This window comes from Notolepis coatsorum, assembly GCF_963971535.1.
Source record: "Notolepis coatsorum genome assembly, chromosome: 18".
NCBI lineage: Eukaryota > Metazoa > Chordata > Actinopteri > Aulopiformes > Paralepididae > Notolepis > Notolepis coatsorum.
Window position 1 is genome coordinate 81,520,214 of NC_140182.1, and position 24,300 is coordinate 81,544,513.

Genomic DNA, 24,300 nt, shown 5'->3' on the forward strand with positions numbered 1-24,300 from the left:
AATGTCTTATAACATTGATTCAATGCGTATTCGAGCTGAGGGCTTGCTGAATGTGATATGACCAAAGCACAGTAACGGTATACCAATAGGGTCCAGCTGCAGCGCAGGAGAATCCTTGCTGGAGCTGGAGGCTACTAGAGTACACACAGACAGTGGAGCTGTTTGCCGATAGCGAGCATTTTGACTTGTTGCGTGGTGGCGATGTCTCGCAGATAATACAAGTACAAGTCTAATTATATAATATATATATTTTATATATATAAAAAAAAATATTATATAAAAAAAACTATCGTTATCGGCCGATATGGCTCACGACGATCGGTGATCGGTATCGGTGGCAAAATACATGATCGGGGCATCCCTAACTTTGATTGCCACGCTGCCGCAGTATGCCCATCCTTATGCCCAGTCTGCCAGTGCTGTAACCCTATGGAGATGTTTACCTTTGCAGGGCTATAACTTTTTAAATATTATAGCTATTTCGACATTACTATGGCCCATTCAACATCGGGTATCTATCGTTCCGGATGTGGGAACGTTATATTTTTTCATTCATACATTGTTGTGTTAACACCATCGAGAATATAAGTATGTTTTTAAGGTTTTCTGCAGTAATTCCTAAAACGCGAGTTATAGGCCCTGGCGCACATGATAGATGATCGATTGGCGTTTCTTTCCTATACACGCTATATTAAAAAATTCAAATGTATATGATCGGTATACATTATGCTTCATCATGCGTGAAGGAAAGGGGGGGGGGGGGTCGTTTATAATTCCTTGATTGTCAGTAACGGCTTTATTTAGTATGGGTTGATATGTTGATCAGATGGAATGCCGTGAAATGAATAAACAATCGGGCTGAAAATAATGTTATATTCCTCTTACCGTTTGCAGATGAGACTGGAGGAAAAAGATTCCAATTATTTGACGTCGATCTGCTAGATCCATTTCCCGTTTGTATGACGCAATAAACGCCGAAATCATATTGATTATTGCGTTTCGAAAGCGATCCCATGCCGATTTCCTCGATGCACCGAGCGCCACTTCCGGTTTGGCTTGGAGTGTAACTCGCCGGACATCCACCAGGCGGCGGTATTGAGGCGTTGCAATATCAGACAGGGTCCAGCTGCAGTCCCGGAGGGAGGCTGGATGAATTATGAATGCCATGGCGAAAAAATTTAATATTGATCCCAAAAACGTGTTTATTCGTTGTTGGCGTTCAACACATGGCGGGCTATAACGAATTATCACGTTGTTGGTGTCCAATGTGTTAATGGAACTCTTTGTTTACGGTTTGATTCTATGGCAATTAAAAAATAGACTGTAATAAAAGAGTAGAATAGACAGAGTAAAATAGTGCAGTGCAATAAAAATAGTTAGTAAAATAGAATAGACAGTCAAATGTGCAGTGCAGTAAAATAGTTATCATCTATAGTACTCATTTACAGTACAATTAATCAATAAAATAAAATAGCCCTCCTTTACAATAATCAGTGTTGATGTAATGAGTCTAGGCGGAACAGTGCATAAGAGGTAGTAAGATAAAATTTGCATAGAACTGACACATGAATTTGTCACTTAGTCATATAATCAGTCATTCTTAACACTTTGAGTGCCAATGACGCTATATGTCGTTAGTTCATGCCGACCGTTGAATGCCAGCGACGACATATAGCGTTTGTTTGTCATTTTATTTTATTATTAGCGATTTGAATTCATATTTCATCAATCTAGTCTCATGTTAGTGCTGCAACCTCTCTCTGAGCTCCAGAGAGGGGGGGGAAATCCAGTTTCCTCATTTTACTTATCCGGCAAGCCATCCGAAGAGATCCAAGTCTTCGCCGACCCTCAGAACAGCGTGGAATCGGTATTTCCAGTACCCAGCGCTGAATCAATAAACGCGATCGATATTTGGAATGGCGATCAGGAATTGGAATAATCTTTTTGGAGAACATCTGATCTGAGGTAAGGAATCTATTTTACCAGTCTTTGGATAATCGGATCTGTTTTCACAGATATCAGCGTGTGCCATGTGTGTGTGTGCGCGCTGATCAGGAAATGAGAGAATAGATTTTTCAGCTCGCTTCTTTAGCGTGCATAAGTACACATATACTATCGATAATCTAGCGTTTATTTGAAAACGATTCATAAATGGGATGAAAAATGACAACGTTTTTTGTGTATTCCAGTAAATGCCGTTTATCACAGAATCTTTATATTTTCCTAAAACCTTCAAGAAAACAAGGGTTTTTCAAAATGGTATAAAACGGAAATTAACCAATTATAAAAAAAAATAAAAATCCGTTTCGACAATGTTGACTGCAAACAAGTCATTGATGAGCGACGGCCAGATTAGACACATAGCCGTAATTTAAGACATAGTTTATGCGTTCACAACGCTATCATTGAAGTGGGTGCTGGCATTCAACCATGTTTTGAGACGGGGACCCGTGGCACTGGAAGTGTTAAGATTGTTCTCGTAAAACTGTTTTCTAAAAATGTTTACGAAAGTCTCCTCTGCCGTGTGTCCGTCCAGAGAACAGATAAAGCGGGTGAAGGACTCCGAGGATGTCCCCATGGTGCTGGTGGGGAACAAGTGTGACCTCCCATCCCGGACGGTGGACACCAAGCAGGCTCAGGACTTAGCGCGCAGCTACGGCATCCCCTTCATCGAGACTTCAGCCAAAACCAGACAGGTGAGAGACCCCCCCCCCCCCCCCCCTCAGCGCACCACACCCTCCTCAACTAGCCTCGGCCGTGTCACCGCTTTTATCTCTTCAGAAGGTCTAAATAGAAGACGTCGCCTGTGGTCTCCAGGGGCTACGACGCCCCCCCCCCCCCCCCCCCCCCCCTTTAATCGTTTCTTTCACCAGAGATCAATTTTCATTATTCCAGGGCAATAAGCTTGTGGCCCCCCGTGTCAGGAGGCCTCACGGCGCCTCGATAACCAGCGGCACTCGACTCCAATCGCATGTAACGCTTCGGTCTCTCTTGTGCTTTTTGATTTGTGTCGGTTATCAGTGGCTACGTGGTCTTTTAATTTTTTGTTCTGTTCCCCCTAACGGTGCTTGGAAACGTCTCTGGGCAACGCTCTGCATAATTAAAAAGCCTCTTGATTCATTGGAGTTTTTTTTTTTTTTTTTTTATTATATTCGTGGGTGATAACTGAATCAGTGCATGCTCCTTTTGCCAAGGATGTAAAATGATGTCATCATTAGTGGCCCACTGTAATGGATCCTGCATTACGATTAATCAGCGAATCTGTGAATATGTGTCATGGAATCTGCATGGCAGGGGAAATTGTTGGTAAATTACTTATGTGTGGGGGGGGGGTGGTTAATGATCCTGCTTACTGGCCATTATTATTCTTAGTGGTGTTGTTGTTGTGACCCCTGGAGGATGTGTATTCCGGGGTGTGTGCTGTCTGTGAGCTTGGTCTGGTGTGGCAGGTTGGCTGGCTGGCTGGCACTGTGATCTGTTCGCAACCCCTCTGCTCCTCCTCCTCCTCTCCCTCCTCTCTGCATTGAGGCAATCACAGCTCCTTCTGGTGCTCGGCCTCCACGGCACCGTGATTAATTTCTTACAGCGCTCTCCTCCACCAATCTCTGCACCACCTGCATGGACCCTGTAATTCACTATCTACTCAGGGGCGTGCGTCTGTTCGTATCGATTTTCAAAAAGGCCAAACCGGTGCCGTTTTCAATTGATGCGATGTACGTTTTTGTCAATTCAGGTCGTTGGTGTTAAAGGTGATGTAAGTGGTATATATTTTGTTTAAATATGTGCTAAATAGCTCTACATTCTGACAGCCATCACTTATATAGAGTGTTTGGTCAGTAACATGGGTCTCCCAGTCCCTCCTGCTCTGCAGTAAACTCACAATAGATTTTCTGTGCCGTAAACGCACAATAGATTTTCTGGTATCCCTTCCCACTTTATCCAATTGTATCCTATTTCTTATTTTTGTCGAGACAATTTTTGCAGTGATGGTTCTCTCTCCTGATTGAATAAAGTGGGAAGTGGATTCTAGATCAAATAAATTTATGTTTACTGCAGAGCGGAGGGACTGGGAAACCTGTTACTGACCAGACACTATATCAGTGATGACTGTCGGAATGTAGTTATTATTTTAACATGTAGACCACTTTATTCCCTTTTTTTATACCACTTAGTTACAGCACCTTTAAACAGTTGACCAGTTCAGAGTTCTTGTTTTTTGTTTATTTATTAAAGAAAAATCCAGATTGTGCTTCAGGTTTTAAATTTCATTCAGCGCTTATTGCAGAATTGCACTCAACCTCATTTTGGTTGTATGTTTGTGACTTGATAGAAATGTTGTGACATGTTTTGTGTTAGCTGACTCACAATATATTATCGTATGTTACTGAACTGAATGCAATATATTAAATAGTAACAGTAAAATATCACCAAATATCGAATCGTCACCTTAATCGCGGTGAAACATGAGGTTATCTACAGGGTATCTGCAGGGTATTGAGTATTACAAAGTATTAAATTCTCAATTTAAGGCCTAAAAGGTATTCAAAAGTCATACATTTAATTTGCACGGGTATAAAAAAAAAGAATTTGCGGGTCAGATGATAATATTAAATATATGAAATGCATTCATATTCAAATCGTTGTTTTTTGCGGGGCTACCGGGAGCTTGGTGCGTCTGGCGAGAGCTTGTATGAAACACAAAATAATTAAATGTGTCGCCATGTGTTTTTTTGCTAGTATGGTTGTGAAACCAATTTTCTCTTAAGTGGTATTAAAACTGTTTTAAAAAGTCTTAAATGTAACTAAACCCGCAGATACCCTATATTATCTACCATCGCACCAGTCAGTCATGTCTACTGGGAAAACCCCTGCTAAAATGTGCAGTAGCTGCTCAAACGGCATATGAATTATTTTCATGATAATACACGGTTCTTCATGTAGATCAGGAATGACAGCACAGCAAACCACGAGGCGCGCGTGTCGTCGTACCTGTTCAGACATCTACATTCAACCTCAACCGCAGTCTGCAACTCTGTGCTAAGAGCCTCTTTTCAGGCTACCATCCAAAGCAGATCCACATGTGCCCTGGCATATTCCATAATTCATAGGCTCAAGTGTAGTCCATAACATGTGTTCCCCCTGTATTCCCTAATACTGGCTGTGTTTACATGCACGTTAATATTCCAACATTATTCGGGATACTAGATTATTCCGTTTTATGAGTTGGCGCGTACAAACGCCACGTCGCAGTTACTGTACTGTCAGGGTGAGGTCATATCGTAAGGTCATATCCCGGCCATGAGAGACCCCCCCCATTACATCTCGGATATACTGATCTTAACCGAGATACTGTGGAACACCTTCATCCCTGTTTACTGTTGGCTTTTGTGATGTTTTCAGAGTTTCGTTTCCATGGTTAACCCTCACAATATTCAGTTTACTCTCAAGTATACAGAAATATTGGTTGTCATGGTTATTATATGAATATGCATATAAAGAGATTCTTAAATGCCTTATCCCGTCTTAAAGGAAAACTCCAACATTTTGGGAAATTAGCTTATTTAACATCTTCCCTGGAGTTAGACAAGAAGATGCATACCTTTTTTGTCTCTGTGCGTGCATTTAGCTTAGGGAACAGTCGCTCTGTTAGCGTAGCTTAGCTTCATCACTGGAAGTGGGGGAGGGTTTGAGCCTGACGTTCCCTACAGTGCCCTACAGTCACGAAATACACTCCAAATACAACTCCAAAACGTTCCTGTAAACATGTTGAGACCTATGTATTTACCACGTGGAGAAATTAAAAATAATTGAATTCGACAATTATGTTTTCTAAGCAGATATACTCTGAACAATTTTTTGCCGAACGACTCCTCTCTGAGCGCAGTCAGTGATTTCTACGTGAAGCCGCGTTTGTTTACATTCTCATTCATTCAAAGGATCCGAACCGATTGAAGTTTATGGATACCATGACTTAAAATCCTCTTACCTTGACGATTAAAAGCCTCCCCAATTTAGAAAACAGTAATCCAATGGCTGGTATTGATATACTACTAACTACTGCACGCTAACGGAGCTAACCGGACACTCAAGCAGATAACGAGAGCAATGACTTCCTTTCTGGGGGGTTTCAAAATAAAAGAGCGACGTCTATAGCAGCGGAATACGTTTATTTTGTACATTATCTAACGTTAACACGAACCTAAACTAACTTTAGGTTAGTTGTAACGTTAGTTTAGGTTCGTGTTAACGTTAGATAATGTACAAAATAAACGTATTCCGCTGCTATAGACGTCGCTCTTTTATTTTGAAACCCCCCAGAAAGTCATGGTATCCATAAACTTCAATCGGTTCGGATCCTTTGAATGAATGAGAATGTAAACAAACACGGCTTCACGTAGAAATCACTGACTGCGCTCAGAGAGGAGTCGTTCGGCAAAAAATAGTTCAGAGTATATCTGCTTAGAAAACATAATTGTCGAATTCAATTATTTTTAATTTCTCCACGTGGTAAATACATAGGTCTCAACATGTTTACAGGAACGTTTTGGAGTTGTATTTGGAGTGTATTTCGTGACTGTAGGGCACTGTAGGGAACGTCAGGCTCAAACCCTCCCCCACTTCCAGTGATGAAGCTAAGCTACGCTAACAGAGCGACTGTTCCCTAAGCTAAATGCACGCACAGAGACAAAAAAGGTATGCATCTTCTTGTCTAACTCCAGGGAAGATGTTAAATAAGCTAATTTCCCAAAATGTTGGAGTCTTCCTTTAAGACCTTAAACGGGATATTATTTCGTTGGTATCTGGAATATATCATAGCAGGTTGATTAAGAACAAATTCTTATTTACAATGACAGCCTGGCGACAAAAAATAAATAAGAGACAGACGATACATACATCATAGAGGTAAGGGAAATAATGAAAACACACACCAACAAACTACCAAATAAAATGACAAGGTAGAAAACACAAAGCAGAACAGCCAAATCACAGTTTAAAAAACAGGTGTGTGTATAAACAACTCATCGATAAGGGTCTTTAAAAGTAGCGAGGGCGTGGGGCGGGTCAATTTGTCCTTCATATTGATATTTTTGCATGTAAAGCCACTCACTGAGGGGAGTTGTGTCTCGCACTGCAGAGGGTGGAAGATGCCTTTTACACTCTGGTACGGGAGATCAGACTGTACCGCCTCAATAAACTCAGCAAGGAGGAAAAGACCCCACGATGCGTCAAGCTTAAAAAATGTGTTGTGATGTGAACGGGGTAAGTGAACGAATGCAGCCGTGTTCACCTCCACCAGGTGTGTGTGTGTGAAAGAGGGAGAGCGTGTGTGTGTGTGTTAGGGATGGGCATCGATATTCGAATAGTTATTAAATATATATATTTCTTTATCGAATAGTTCATGCGAGTATCGTTTCGTCTCAAAAATATATATTTCCCCTTGTTTTTACCAGCACAAACACTGTAGCGTATTGAGAGGGGACCCTATTAACTGTTACACCACTGAACACCATGCTAGGTTACAGCTCGCTAGCTAGCCGTGTAGTGTAACAGTCTGTTGACAGCTGGGAGAACAGAAAAGAAAGAGACCAGAGATATTACATGGTAGCAACGTTTTGTACGTTTGCCATGTTGTTTCACTAAGTTCACACATTTGAAGCATCAGTGATGCAACGTTCAGAACGAATGCTTTTGTTCCCGGAAATACGCTAGCCTGGTCCGCTAGCGTTAGCTGTTAGCAATAACCGCAGCCGGCCATCTCGCTTGTTGGATTATCTCACGTTCGCTAATAAGTAAAAACAAACCATACGTTACCGTGGAACCTCAAGACATTTCAAGCATCAACGAACATAAGTAACTTTCGTAATTAATGCTTTTGTTCCTGAAAAAAAAGTTAGTCTGCTGCTACTCTCAAATATCTAGCTCTTAGCAATGGCGGCAACCAGCTAGCTCGCTTTTTGGATTATCTCACTATTAAGAAAAAACTAAATGTTAACATGGGGGAGGAGCCCATTTTCGATTAGTATTCGACTATCTAATAGCAATTTTGTGAGTTTTGCCCATCCCTAGTGTTTATGTGTGTGTTTTGTGCCGCGGGGAGGGGCATCGGTACAGGACAACAGGCATGCAGAGAGGGCTAGCGCTGCTTGGTGGGCTCTCCACGCTCTTGTTTCTCCTGGGGCTCTGGTGATGAGGGTCTAACTTGGAGGTTGGTGCGGCTCTTGATTTCCCAACTCTCGTGGTGTTTTTTTATTAATGTGTGTGTATCACGGTTGATCATTCGCCTAATCTGCCGAAATCAAAGAGAGCGAGAGGAGTGAGCTGGTGAGCCGACTCGATGTTGATTGATGTACACTGCACAGTAATCTGGGCTAAAATTGTGTGTTGAAATGTCTCCAAGGCAGTGTGATAAGAGACTGTGAAGAGATGTTGCTGTACTCTGAACTAAACTCCTGTCTGTGTATGTGAGTGAGTACGATTTTCTTGCGGACACAACATTTCTGTCTGTTTTTGTTTTTTTGTGTCTGTTTTCGCCGTCTCTGTCACGCCCCGGAGTGACTAGAGGCCTTTCTCTCTGCTATTCCCTTCCTGACGCAGTGTTTGTCAGTGTCATCCCTCAGTTAATGGCAATACTCTTTGATTTGATTCTTCTGCCCTCACTCCGTTTCAATGTGGCACCATAGACGGATGTCTGTTTTAAAAAGTGCAATACTCCTGAATAAAAAAAAAAAAAAAAAAAAAAAAAAAATTATGTTATTTTAGAATACCATAGGACGGTTAGTTATAGAGATGCACCGATCCCAATTGGAATGAAGTAGACTGGTACCCACTAGTACCCTGCACCCTTTGCTTGGCACAGCTGGCGGTTTGCAATTTCAAGTGTGCTCTTTATCCTCATTGACTACAGGAACACTTTTTTATATTGGGCTAAAAAACGTGTCATTAAAAGTATGGGCATCTGGACAATTCGATTTGCCAGTATGAGTACTTAGGAGCCAGACCGGTTTCGATACTGATGCCGCTACAGGTTCTGATGCTTAACGTACTGATGCTACAAGTACAGACGCTTACAAGTACCGATGCTACAGGTGCTATCGGTGCACCTCTCTTACCTCACTCAATATTAGTGAACATTCACCAGCTACGTCTCCCGCAGAGAAATGCAAGAGATCGATCTGTAATGCCAGCCCTGATGCACATCTCTCCAAGAGAGAACGAATTGCCGAAAGATGGAAAAAGGTTCTCTGAAGGGGGATAGTCAAGGTTCAGAACCGACGGAGTGACAATAATTATAAAAGTGATATATATTTTTTTGGGCCGTAAAATCCAGACAAGAACATTTTATTACTCTATGAATCAACCTTGGCAGGCTGTCCGTCCATATGGCATCGCAGACCGGCGTTGGGTTTCTCGCGTTGGGTTTCTCACGTTGGGAGAGAGCGGGTTCATGTTCAAGAATACTGATACTGTCCCAGGGCCATAGCAATAACGTACGTCTTTAAAATCTGAGTTACAGGTGCTGTAAGTGGTATTTATTTTTGTTAACCCTTTCACTACCACACTACAAAGGCTTAATGCTTTCACTACCACACTACACAAGGTTAACCCTTTCACCACCACACTACAAAGGGTTAATGCTTTCACTACCACACTACAGAAGGTTAACCCTTCACCACCACACCACAGAATGTTCTGTAGTGTGGTAGTGAAAGGGTTCAAATAAGTGGTCTAAGTAACAGTACATGTTAAAATTATAGCTCTACATTCTGACAGCTATCTCTGATTGATCTATGAGTGTTTTGGTCAGTAACACTGGTCTCTCTATTATTATTATTATTATTATTATTATTATTATTATTATTATTATTATTATTATTATTATTATTATTATTATTATTATTATTATTTATTATTATTATTATTTTATAGTAACACTGGTCTCTCAGTCCCTCCGCTCTGGTCTGCGCAGCATCTAGGGTTCTCTCTCTCCTGATTGGATAAAGAGGGAACAGGATACCAGAACATTTATTTTGTGTTTACTGCAGAGCGGAGAGACTGGGAGACCCATGTTTACTGACAAAACACTCTATATTAGTGATGGCTGTCAGAATGTAGAGCTATTTAACACTTATTTAACAAAGAAATACCACTTACAGCACCTCAGGACGAACACGGCGGCCGGTCAGAACAGGACGAGACGACCGCATACAATCACACCGCGCTCCTCTTCACCCAGTGTCGCGTGTCCAAGTGTCCCATGTCAAACTAACTCTTCTCTTTTCCTTGTTGTTGTTTTTCTATTCCACCAGGGTGTGGACGATGCCTTTTACACATTAGTGCGAGAAATCCGGAAACACAAGGAGAAGATGAGCAAGGAGGGCAAGAAGAAGAAAAAGAAATCGAAGACAAAGTGTATACTGATGTGAAGAACCAGCCCCCCCCTTTTCAAGACAGACTAAAAACAACCAGAGAAACGTGTTGAACAGTTAAAGTAATACATTTTTGTACATTACACTAAATTATTAGCCTCTTTCTCAATACCCACCATTACTGAATACTAAAAAACTTACCCGATTATAATTTTTTTTTGCCTTTTTCTATTATTTGCTACTTTTTTTTAAACCAATAAGCTTTATTTTCTGTTCAGTGCCAGTTGCCCAGAACGTGTTGGTCCTGCAGCTTGTTTTGATTATTTTTCAAGATGGACGCTCTCTGTTGCTTTGGGAGGATTTTTTGTATAACCGCCGAGTTGATAATGTTCTGACTCGTTTTGGATAAATATATGTTGTAACGACCATCCCCCTTTTTTAGTTTTTTAGCTGGAAGGCGGTTTTACGATGCCCTTTCGTTATGGGATGCCAAAGTCTTTTGAGTTGCATCCCAATTAGACTTAAGAGAGACGGGACCAACATTTGCCCTGGTGAAACCCAAAGCCCCAGCAGCTACCCTGTATTACCCCAGAGCCCTATGTACCACTTAGTTATGTCATCGATGAAAAGCATGCATGTGATTTCCTACTCCCCCCGCCCCCAATTATTTTTTAACACCTTAGTTGGCTATTAATTAATTTGCAATTTCTCAATGCTTGTAATATGTGGGTAGTGAATTCTTGCCTACAGAAGACCTTTTTTTTGTTGTTTTTTGCATGCATTGTGTCCTTAATCACCTGGGAATGACAAATGTTTTTTGCTAATACTGTGTGATACAGTGAGCAGAGGAGTGAGGAACTCTGACCCCCGGTGGACGATGTTCTGCTTTTCAGGTTCCCAGGCCCACTGTGAAATCAGCAGTTGCTTGTAGAGAAAAAACTAAACAAAAACAAACTAACTAAAACTCAAGGGTCCATAAAGTAAGCCACCAAAACACTCTCTCTCTCTCTCTCTCTCTCTCTCTCTCTCTCTCTCTCTCTCTCTCTCTCTCTCTCTCTCACACTCTCACACATGCTCTCTCTTACATGCTCTCTCTTCAAGCTATTTAGGTAAATGTCCAACTTGAAAAATGTGATTCCATTGTTTAGTTTTTTAGAGCAGAACTAAGACATGTCCCCATGTCTTAACAGAATACATAACAGAACTTGGACATGTCCCCAAGTCCTAACAGAATATGCCTTGTACATTTCCATTACTCTTCTATTATTTCTGCCATAACTGTAGTTCTAACTGTTTTGGATCGGCTAGACGACACAAAGCGTAGATTCAGCAAAAAGCCTTTTTTATTTCATCAGAACAACATTTATATTCCTCTGGCTCACTCCCCCCATACTCCTGCTTGCCCTTAATTTGGTGTCGGGGAAAGTGTTCAAAATGTATTCTTCAAATTAATTATCCAAAACCGCCATGGAATTTCTTTTGTGGATCCATTTTCTTTTTTTAAGACTTCTTGGATTTGCGCGCTAAGGTGTTGGAATTGTTCACTGGGCTCCCCTTTCAACCGAAACGATTGTCCAGTGAAATAATTGGTCATCTTACGCACAGAGCCTGTTTATTGGAGGTGATGTAACTAGAACCGATGTCTGTAAATGAGGCAATAATTGCCATAAAATTAGTTTAGAGGAAAAAACTGTCTTGACTTTATAAAAAAAAATTCAAGAGAAAAAAGGAATTGGTTTCGTTCCCGGGTCAAAAAACACATATCTCACAATTTTTTTTTTTTTTTTAACATCTATGTTCAAGTTGTTCCCTCTTTTTACATTTTGCCTTTTCACGTTTGCATTAGGTGCTACATTTTAGAGAGCAGAAAGACGAGCTAAGACATTTTACCTTGACAAGAATTATGCTCGAGAAATAACACAAAATGCTGTTTGAGGGGGAACAATGTTATTGAGACAGAATCCCCCAACCCCCCCCCCCCCTAGAATATGATATATTTTGCTTTCAGGATTAATGATTTTTGACCCAATGTATTATTACCTGTATTTTTTTCCATGAAGTAGATAATGACCTCAAGCCCTGCCCTCTTTTCCCAGATCCTCCAAGAAAGGACAAACCGAGGGACATGACCGTTGTGTGATTGGAGTATCGAGGGGAAGAGAGGGCGGGGCTTGAGATAGGTCAATTATGGACCACCCCAACTGTTAACAAATACCGTAAAAAAAAAAAAAAGCAGTCTTACTGAGATGTTTTGAAACCTTCCTCTTCCTTTTTATCGCGTGCCAACGGCTGATTTCCGAAAAAAAATGTATCATTTATACCTGGACGGTATTTTAACAACAACCTTTGTATAGTTGTGATACTGAAAGGTGCATATTTTGTAAATTGTGCTTCATTTCGTTCGGTGTGTCTAAATGAATGTTGCTTTAAAGGAGCCTCTGCTCCTCTCTGTGTATGTTGTTGGGGGAGTGGGAGTGGGAGTGGATCCGGGGTCTGGGGGGAAAGTGAACGAATTACCACTTTTCAAACACCTGCGGAGAGAGAGAGAGCTCTCTGTAGGTCGTGGAGAGAGAGAGCGTGGTGATCCCGATCTCAAATGAGTCTATTTTTTGCCATGAATCTCACCACTCCTATTTAATGTGTAATAAAGAACAAAATGAAGAGGAGCTTGTCTTTTGTCTTCCTTACTTTAGATTAGATTTATATTCAAGTATATCATCATCATACAGCACCTATGGTAGTAACTTATACTGGCCAGCAGTTAGTGATATGTACAGGTATAGATATAGTATCTACAGATATGTAAAAAAAAAAAATGCAGGTATGTAAAGACTGGATATATGTTACATGTACAGTAATAATAAATATATATATGGTGTGTGTATATATAGTATATACAGCACTAGTGTACATGCTATCATACACCTGCATATAACCCATATAACTAAGGTATCTAGAATGATTATATGCAGGTATATTCAGACAGATATGGATATATATACTGTATATATATATATATATATATGTGGTAAATGGATATACATTATATACAGCACTATTGTACATGTTATACAGTTTAATGGGTAGACTAGTATGAGGTAGGTACAGTAGTTACTATGATTCCAGTGTAGGGCAGGTGTAGACAGTGAAAGCGGTAGGTAGGTATACATTTAATCATAACTACCCACCTCATGCTAGTCTACCTATATAACTGGTATGGCATGTACAATAGTACATGTATAGACCATATTTATATTTACTGTATATATATTTATCCACATCTGTCTGAATATACCTGCATATTCTATATACCAACTTTTACACCTGGATATAACCAATATAACATGATGGTGACACAAAGCATGTCTACAGATGCATCTTTTTGGTTTGGACCTCATTCAGACAGATATTCAGCTGATTAGTACTGATAGAACACACCTGTGCATCATTAGTTCACCCACATCTCACGTGCACACACCCCAGACACACTACAAATACACTAGGTTAGTCAGAGTGGAGGTGAGGTTGGAGTTGTTGTATTGAGAGAGAGGTTATATTTGGAGTTTTGTGAGGTGAGAGGTAGTGAGAGGAGAGGTGAAGGCGAGAAGGTGTTCATTGTGTACTGGACCCTAGACTGGCTGAGAACCCCCCTTGTGTTCTGACCCTGGATCGGACGACTACGCTGAGTATTGAACAATCCCTTTTTTTTGTACGAGAGCCTGTTTTGTGTTTTGACCATTGGACTGTATTACGACCATTCTCTTTGCCTATCGAACTGAATTCTGCCCATAATCAATAAATATTCTTATTGATTGATATTGCTCTTGTGTGGACATTCAAATTAGCTTGTTTTTTAACTGTGGCGAGTTTGAACACCACCAGGCTTGTCACAATATATATTTACTGTCCGTATATACTTGCATAAGCCTTTTTACATACCTGTAGATTCTATATCTACATAAATCAAATAACATTTATTTGTAAGGCCCGACGACACACGTTAATGTCCCCACGTCTTCTTTAACTCATTCAGCGCCAAACACGTAATATTACGTGTTTCCTCGCCAACGCTTGAGCGCCAAACACGTAATAATATGTTTTTAGATCCGTTTATCTTTTTCCTCTGATCCCCATTCTAAATCATCATCCGGATCATTCTAGCCGTCCCTGGCTCGTTTGCCTACGTTGGAATTGCAATGCCGATCGAATATCACCAGGTGGCAGTATCGCCTACCTTTGAACTGGAATGGCTTGGTTTGGATACACGTTTTCCTTTTTTATTTATTTTTTTGGTAAGGGCTCCTCCAGCTTGAACAGAGATTCACAGCGATCGCCTCGAAATTCCATTGCCGAAGCGTATTTCCCAATTGAAACGTGTATAGGGATATACACTGGTAATCGCGATGGCTATGCGATCACTTGGAATTATTCTTTTTGGAATACCTTCTGGCTAAGGTAAGGTATATTCTATGTCTATTTTACCGAACCTGAAACATGTTTTTCTAACGATCACAGTTTTGTGTTTTACCGGATGTAAAACATGCTCGTCAAAGACGATCACAGTTTTGAGTTAAAACGAAGGCACATGTGTACATGGTATATACCTTTTATTTGGGGTTTCAGGGAATCAACCAGAACGGTTTGGGCTTATTGCATATAACGCGTTTTATCTCGCGATCTATGGGAAAAGACTGGATTATCTTGGAAATGCGCGATGTTTAGCGTGTAATAAACTACAAACTACAAATAGTGTCTGTCAAATGAGCCACACCATTGTCTCCACAGCTATAATACAGAACACACACACAGCTCTGCAAACATCGTGAAACACCGCGAAAATGACCATTTTAAGCTGGCTTGAAGCGGCAGAGATGGGGACAGCTTATGGCGCTGAATGAGTTAAACAAGTCAAGAAGAAACATCACAATAAATCAAGAACAAAACAAAAACACCATGAAGTCCAAACATTTTTTAATAAATAAATGCAACACTCCCAGAGATACCCCACGCGAAGGTAAGGACAAACTCACTAAAACCTAGCAATAGGAAAAAATACACCACAGGCAATGTGGAGGAGAGAAACCTTAGAAGGGCCGTTCAAGGGGGGATCTCCCTTCTTAGATGTCGGTGATAGTAGTGTTGCAATAAACCAGTTGGTAAGCATGCACTCATATGTGATATGTGTAATGAAACCCAGATAAGTGCATGCAATAGCAACTGAAAATTTTGAAAGATTGAAAAATAGAGCTGATGTAGGATCTATTTGAGGCATGGGGGCGGCGCAGAGAGGGTTGCATCCTCCCGGTCATCATCACGGGACGTCCATCACTCCGGGACAGCCACTCACAGGGAGACGGGACAGGTGTTAGACAGTTCGCGTGATTGTGATGGGCGGACATAGCCAGGGCCGGACTGGGGAAATAATTCATACCAGGAGATATAGCGCGAAATATAGCCCCAATCAGGCCACTTTTTAAGCGGGGGGTCTGGGGGTCCCCCACCCGGAAGATTTTAGTTACAAAGACTTACTTTCCTGCATTCTGGTGAATTTTAGTGCATGTGAATCACAAACGTTAGGTTATAACTATAACCAAGTTCTGTTAGTAATGGTGACGCTTGGCGTCACTCAAGCACTGCACCTCGCCTGTGCACGCGCACTGAACAAAATTCCACAATGTACCCCCATCCCAATATTCGTCTGACCACACCCCTCATCAGCCCACCCCCACAAGCAGGTGCGCGGATACCCACCCGCCCGCCTCCCAAGCTTTCACCACAAGGTGAGATCAAGGGCTGCAGCGGCGTCGGACGCTGAGCGTCACCATTACTAACAGAACTTGGTTATAGTTATAACCTAACGTTCTGTATCGTAACGGCTCTCGCTCGGCGTCACTCACGCTAGGGCTGGGCGATATGGCCTAAATATGATATCACTATATTTTCTGACCTTTCGGCGATACACGATACGCATCACGATGTTTTTCTTTTTTTCCCCAAACAATTCATTATGAGGCTTACCAAGACAGTATTTGAGTTTGCAAGCTAACATTAAAGACAAAATAAAATACCCATGCATTTAGCATTTTTATATTATATATTAGATTTAGATTATTGGATTATTAGATTATATATTGCATATATTTAGCAATGAGATATTATATGATTTAGATATGAAATATGATGAATTGAAAATGGGGGACCCTGATGTAAACAAGACGAAAGTCTTTCTCTGGTCTGCATCCTCCAGTCCACTGTTGACTGTTGTTGTATTGAGCTGTACTGTATTGTACCTATGCTGCAATCTGTTAATAACGTTTATATTCATTCAGTCGGCAAACAGAATCATTTTGATTGACAGTCGCGTCTGCCAATTACGTCACATCGCTTGCACCCGCCCTGCTGTTCTTAGCACCAATCGGCAAGCGCGTATTCATTTTTTACTTCCGCCATTGGAGAGCTCAATGAAAACAACAATGGCAGCGGTAGCTCGCCGCGGCCGACGTTTAGCTTTTAGCTCTGCAGAATGACTAAACGACTGGAGGCATAATGATTTTACTGCAACGGATGTTATAATAAAAAGCCTTTCCATACATCTGTCTGATTGAAAACGTTATTAACAGACCGCAGAATGGGCACAACGGAGTCAGCACGGGCTGAGATATGAACGGCTAATGCTTGCTATATCTAGGTCGACCTCGGTCGTTGCTATGTAAATACGCTGATGTTATTGAAAGTGTAACTATATAACGTCAATGCCACAAAACGAATGCCTTTGTTATCATAAGTAGTAACTTTTGATGCAGTAGTGTGTGTGTGGGGCGGCGCTGTTCAAAAGTGTCAACGTGTGGACCAGATTGACGCAACACAAGCCTCTTGGGCAAAACATCACGATATCCACGATACGTTTAAAAAGTGTATCGTTAATGAACTGTACCCGATATTTATATAATATCGTCATATCGCCCAGCCCTAACTCACGCACAAGGGAGGCCGAGCGAGAGCCATCGGCCGACAAATACACCCCGCTGAGGCCCCCCACAACCATCAGATCAGGGAGGACCGAGCCCCCCCGACCCCCCCTAATGGAGGGCACCCCCCCTATTGGGGGATCACGGGAGAGCGACGGACCCGACCGTGCGAAGAGGCACTCAAGCAACTCAACGCACAGGGTGAGCAGACCGTGGCCTGACCCCACGACTACCCACACGCACAACCCGCATGCCACCCGGGAAGGAACGGAAGGAACGACCTCGTTACTGCCCCCAGAATCACGGGGTCAAGAGCAAACCCAACCCCGTGGCAAGGCCGTAGCAGCGGAGCGCGAAGGAAGACCCAGACCCACCAAAGGAACTGGACCCCCTGGAAACGGGGGCCCGGAGAAGTCCATGATGCCAGCATCAAGACCCCACCAGGTGGTCACCTAGTGACCCCGCCCCCCACATCGCCAGCGTATTCGGACAAAGGCCCCTCACAAGAGCGGGCCCTGTCCCCCCAATAGCACACCGCCTGGCACACTGACCCTGCAGGACAGGCAGCCAGCATGGCCGTAAGAACCAAAGGCTTACCACGGAAGCAGGCAGCGCACCGGGGAAAAACCAGGCAACAGGCTGTAACCCGAGCCTGGAGTACTGCGGACGAGACAGGCGCCAGAGGGGTCAGCTGAAACAGCTGCCCCGGCGGAAGGGGCGTATGCTGGCGTTTGTTGACCACCATGACAAAGCCTCCCTCAATGAGGCAGCGAAGGCTGACACGATTGGCAGACGTCATGAACGTGCAGGGGCACACTCAACCGGGCAACCCGGGAGTTGACACTGCACCAACACACCAGAGAACCAACCACCCAGACGTTACCCTATGCGGTGGTTGGTCCCATAACCCCTCAAGAAAAAACTCCAAAACGTACCTGCGGGCACTACCGCAGTACAAGTGTTTTAGTTTCCAACAGGGTTATCCCAGGCCTACGGGTCGACGAAACATTACTTCGGACCGGGCCCGGCGATACGGGGAGCACAGGGTCCCCAGAGGAGGTCAAAGACCACCCCAACAGGCCCCTCTTCGCCATGCGTAAGAGAAGAGCGAAAGGAATGGAGAACCAGCCCCAAGCACCCCGTACTCGGTATTCCCAGGAGGTCTCCCAACCAAGTACTAACCAAGACCAACCTGCGTAGCGGCCGAGATCTGACGAGATCGGGCGTGTACAGGTTGGCATGGCCGTAAGCCATTACGACAGTGCAGAGTACTATGTACCCACAAGGGTCTCTATAGCGCCCAACCCTGTGACACCCGGACCGACCTGGCATTTCTCCCCCTGGAAAAAAGCCCAAGTCCCTCAGGGTACCAGAAACCCCGCACACGACTCCTGTTTGTAATAGGAGCCGTGTCAGGACAACCCTTCCCCCCCCCCCCCCCCCCCCCCCCCCCCCTCCCCCGCCAAGTCGTTGAACGGCTCGGCCCTGACTGGCTCAACAGGAAATGAGAAAAAATCCCCTTGACCAATCAAGTGGGAAGGAGGGGTTTATTCGGCACCCCCTCACAAAAAACCCTTTTTCCCTACACACAATAACAACTGTAGCATTTTGAGACCTTTGGTAGAACGCTAATGTATAGCGTAAGCTAATACAATGCCCGCTACCCACAGACTGTGAACAGGATTTATAACAAGTCGTGTGTGTGTGAATCCTACACCCGCTTTCTATGTTGTACATAGAAAAAACACTGACAGAGAGTATAACGGCTAGGCCGTGGAACGTGTGTATATGAGTATTACTGCAACCAACACAACAGTGTTGTGGATCAACATTACTTTGCTTAAGCAACAGATCATACAACCAGCTTCTACCTGCATGTGGAGCGTCAGGCTAAGATAGAACCTTTCTATGACTGAGTGTATGCTTGCAGACCTTGCTTAATCTCATAACACGAACGTAACTCATCCCTCAATGTAACAATGCAGATTCACATTTCGCAACCTCATCATATGTATTGTTTTTTTTATCCACTTTTTCTCCCATTTTCTATATTTTCTCCCATCCCAATTTCGTATCATCCAATTCAACCCTCCCCTGTCACGAACGCTGTTTCTTGCCTCCCACAAGCCGGCTGCAATGTGGACTAAAGGCCTCTGCATGCTACAGCAAATTCAAAGCAACTTCAACACAACATCGACAAAGCAACAGTTGTTTCAGTATATCTTTTATTAAACTGAGTTTACAGCAGTGCGCATGTCAACACATCACATCCGGTCAAGCACCACTAGGTGTCCCTCTAACACAGGCTATAAACATATGCCTGTAACATCTCCTTTCCTTTAGCTGTTTGCAAATAATGATATGCTTGCATCTTGTTTATCAATCACAACTTCAAATGACATTCTAACATAACATTGCCCAACTGTTTCCTTTTTTTTTTTTTTTTTTTCAAAGTCCAGTCATCATAATAACATTACTTCGATGACATTCTAACATAACATTGCCCAGCTTTACTCTCAAAAAAAAAGTACAAGTCCAGTCGTTGTGGTGGCCGTGACAGGCGGCCACTCCGTGAGTAGACACCATGGCCTGCCGTGTCAGTACCCCTTGTCGTCACGCCCGTCACCGGTGTCCTCGGTGCGTGTGGCGTGCAGGGATGTTCCTCGCCACCTACCTCCCCTTGACTTGGGACAATCTGCGTCCCGGCAGAGGCTGTCACTCCAGTGACATGAGCTTGGTCAGGACTGCTTTGCTCCGGCCGTAGTATGTCCGACTGTTGTGCTTGAGCTGAGCGCTCCGCAACACGCAGATCCACTCGGTTGCGTCTGTAGTGTGTGCCGTCCACATCCACCACAAATGAGCGAGGAGCGACCCTCTGGAGGCATTGGCCCAGGCGCCACCTCCCTGTGCGATCACCGGGCAGAGGCTTCATCCTTATGTGATCTCCAACATTAAGCTCTGGAAGGTCCCTGGCAGCCGTGTCGTAGAATGATTTTGCGATCCGCCTTTTCCACCGCAGCTTCTCTGCTACTCCGTCCACCACCCGTGGTAGAAGCAGGCTGTCTGTGACCGGCAGTGAAGTCTTGAGCCTGCGTGCCATTAAGCGCTGGGCCGGGCTGCTGTCCATCCCCTCGGTGGGTGTGTTACGCCAGTGAAGGATGGCCAACCATGTATCCGTGCCATCTAATTTTGCCCGCTTACAGAGTGATTTGACAATCTTAACGGCCGACTCCGCCTTGCCGTTGGATTGAGGATGTCGGGGTGAAGACGTGACATGGGAAAAAACCCAGGTCGCTGCAAACCTCCTGAACCGCTCGCACGCAAACTGTGGGCCATTATCTGAGATCACCCTGTCTGGCTGTCCATAACGTGCAAACTGAGCTTTGCATCGTGTGATGAGTGTGTCAGCAGACAGATCCGGCAGATGATCGATTTCCCAGAAGTCTGAGTATTGATCTACAATGATAAGATAGTCCTTTCCCGCATATGAGAAAACGTCCATGCTTACTGCTTGCCACGGGCGTGCTGGTATGTCATGCGACATCATAGATTCCTTCTGCTGGACTTGTGCATACTCGTTGCATGCGGAGCAGTTTGCCACAAAGTCCTTTATTTCCGCTCTCATGTTTGGCCAGAAAAGGGTATCCCTGGCCCGCCTGTAACATGCCTCCCCACCAATGTGGCTAGTGTGTATGCGTTTGAGCAGTTCAGACCTCATGGCTTTTGGTATAATGACACACTGTCCCCTGTATAACACTCCATCTTGAACACTCAGCTCGTCTCTGAAGGGCCAGTATTCCCGCACTGCCAGTGGGGTGTCCTCTTTAAAGTCTGGCCAGCCACTGAGAATCACAGACGCCAGCTCCTGGAGCACATCATCTGTCTCTGTGTGCTGCACAATCTGGCCAAATCTAAAAGCCGTAACATTCAGGTGCTGCGCCTGGTCCAGTTGTGAATACTCTGCCTGGGTGCTGTCCACAGCGCACACAGCATGCTGCACGTACGGGGTGTCAGACCCATGGCACGGCAGGGTGGCCCTGCTCAGGGTGTCGCTGACATACATCTCGGGGCCAGGCTTGTAGACCACATCAAGATTATAGTTCTGCAGCTGCAGCAACATACCCTGGAGACGTTTCGGTGCACTCAGGAGGGGCTTCTTGAATATTGTGATCAGCGGCTTATGGTCAGTCTCTGCGGTGATAGTGTTCCTGCCATATAGGTACTGGTGGAATCTCTGGCAGGCGAAGACTATGCTCAGACACTCTTTCTCGATCTGAGCGTAGTTTTGCTCTGTCTGCGTCAGTGCCCTCGAGGCGAAAGCCACGGGCTGTCCCCCTTGCAACAAACAGCCCCCCAGCCCGGTCATGCTGGCGTCGCTCTGGATCGTAACAGGCTTTCTGATGTCATAATATTTGAGTACAGGTGTGCTGGTGACCATTCGCTTCACTTCACGCACCGCATCTTCGTGTTTTGGCAACCAATGCCACATGACGTCTTTATCCAAGAGCCTGCGGAGCGGCTCACAGACCTCAGAGTTTTGGCAGAAACCTTGCTAGATACGTCACAAATCCAATAAAGCGCTGCACCGCTTTCACGTCTGTGGGCATCGGCATTTCCAGCACGGCACGTGTTTTCTCTGGGTCAATTTTCAGTCCCTCCGCAGACAGTATGTGGCCGTGGAAGTGTACGACCTTGAGTTTGAATTGCAGCTTGCGCTCACTCAGCCTGAGTCCCACTGCTCTGCATCATTCCATGAGAGCACTCAAGTTTTTGTCGTGGTCCAGTTCGGCTTCGGCATCCGTATCGCCACATCCGACCACCAGGATGTCATCAGCGATCGGTTCGATACCGGCCAAGCCCGTTAGCAGCTCATGTTGTTTGCGCTGATATATCTCAGGCGCAACAGAGACTCCGAAAGGGAGCTTGAGCCATCTCATCCGACCCCACGGCGTCCAAAAGGTCGTCAGACGGCTGCTCTCGTCGTCAAGTTTGCACTGTAAAAAGGCATCGCGAGCATCCGCCAGTGTGAAGAGGCGGGCCTTTGGTAACTTGTACAACACATCTTCCAGTGTAGGCATATGGTAGTGAGACCTCCGCAGCGCTTGGTTGAGAGGCTTCGGGTCGATACAAATCCTTATTTTATCTGGCTTTGCCACCGTCACCATGTTACTTATCCATGGTGTGGGCTCAGTCACAGGCGTGATGTTGCCGACCCTGACATGTCTGTCAAGTTCCTCCTTGACTCTCTCCTTCAGAGCCACTGGGACATTCCTTGGTGCGCACTGCACCGGCACCACTTCAGGATCCAGCTCAAAGTGTATCACTCCCGGGACCGACTCGATTGGGTCATTAAAAACATCATGATAGTCTCTCAGCAGCTGCACTTTTGTGAGGGGCATAGGTGGACTTATATCAACTTTATTAAGTTCATCCGGAACCGTGAAGCTCACGAGGCCCAGACGTTCGCACGTGCTCCCCCCGAGAAGAGGCTTCTGCTCGGTGTCGACTACCTCAAATGTGAGATTGTGCTTTTCTCCACGGATCACACATTCAGTGTGAAATTTTCCCAGTGATGGCATGATTTCCCCAGAGTATAGTTTCAACCTGGCCGTGCTCTGGTGTAGCGCCGCTCTGGGTGACAGCTTCTCTTTAATCCTGCGGCCCATGACATTGCAGGTAGAGCCTGTGTCCAGCTGGCACTGCTGCTTTTTTTTTATTTAGGCTTAGATTCACAAACCACTTGCGCCCCTGCTAGGCCTTTGCAGTATTTACACATTCAGTGACTTGAAACAGTCTATCATCTGTATCTGAGTATTCCCCCTTCTTGTCATCATCTTCAAGCACATTTATCTTTTTTACTCTGTCAGACCTGCTACCAGCCTGGCATACCTTGGCAAAGTGATTTGCTATGCCACATATCCGGCAGGTTTTACTATAGGCTGGGCACTGCTCTCTGCCCCGTTTGTGGCTCCCCCCACAATATTTACAGCTCCACTGGGGCTCCCTCTCCGCTGGCGCCGCCCTCCTTTGAAATGCGCGCCTCTCGCTCTGTCTGTCAGCGGCATTCACACTGTCTGTCTGCGCTGGCGGGGCCATCACCCTTATATGTCTCTCGGTCAGTTCAGCGAGCCGACAGATTTCAGTCGCCGCTAGTAACGTTAACTCACGTTCCCGCAGTAAGCGCCTCCTGGTGCCTTCATTTGCGACACCCAACACGAGCCTGTCCCGAATCAGCTCGTCCTTCAGTGCGCGGTATTCACATGCTGACGCTCTCTCCTTTAGCCTCGTCAGGAAACAGTCTATTGGCTCATCAGTCTCCTTTGCAACATCCAAACATGTATCTTTCATAGATCACATTCTTCGCAGGCTTGAAATGATCCCTCAATGCGCGCAAAATATCAGCTGGGTCCTTGCGTTGATCATCCGTCAACGCGAGGCTGTGTGTATAAACATGACGGCACTCACTTCCCATTAGCCGTCTCAGCGTGGCTGCTTGAACTGGCTTCGGCTTTTCATTCAGACCGGTAGCTAGCAAAAAATCATCAAACTCTGCCCTGAAAACATCCCAGTTCTTAGCCAAATCCCCAGACATGCGCATGCCCTCGGGCGCTGGGATGCTGTTGCTCGCCATGGCGTGGTTTTATTCCTTATACGTTTATTTCTTTCGGAGCTCCCGCTTCTGACACCATGTTTCAGTATATCTTTTATTAAACTGAGGTTACAGCAGTGCGCATGTCAACACATCACATCCGGTCAAGCACCACTAGGTGTCCCTCTAACACAGGCTATAAACATATGCCTGTAACAACAGTGTTGCAGACATTCTACCTTTATGCTTCTGCAAAATCAACGCGCAGCCTATGTAACGTTGTACCCCGTATGTAGCTAGGTTCCCTAGATAGATGACGCTTCCCTTCTCAACCAACCCATTGATAACATGCAGAAAAATAAGCATAATTTTTACT

The 24,300-nt window shown here is 44.4% G+C and overlaps 1 protein-coding gene across 3 annotated transcripts in view; it reads left to right on the forward strand.

Annotated features, from left to right (window-relative positions):
• kras (v-Ki-ras2 Kirsten rat sarcoma viral oncogene homolog) overlaps positions 1 to 12,629 on the forward strand; it is a 29,730-nt gene extending 17,101 nt beyond the window's left edge. For 2 of the 3 annotated variants that reach the window (XM_084334861.1, XM_084334860.1), the window contains exons 4-6: positions 2,537 to 2,696; positions 7,136 to 7,260; positions 10,308 to 12,629. In XM_084334861.1, the coding sequence (XP_084190987.1) occupies positions 2,537 to 2,696; positions 7,136 to 7,255 (280 nt within the window). In that variant the 3' untranslated portion in view covers positions 7,256 to 7,260; positions 10,308 to 12,629. The remainder of the gene's footprint in view (positions 1 to 2,536; positions 2,697 to 7,135; positions 7,261 to 10,307) is intronic. The other variant, XM_084334862.1, reaches the window with a different exon arrangement.
• Positions 12,630 to 24,300: the final 11,671 nt, after the last annotated feature.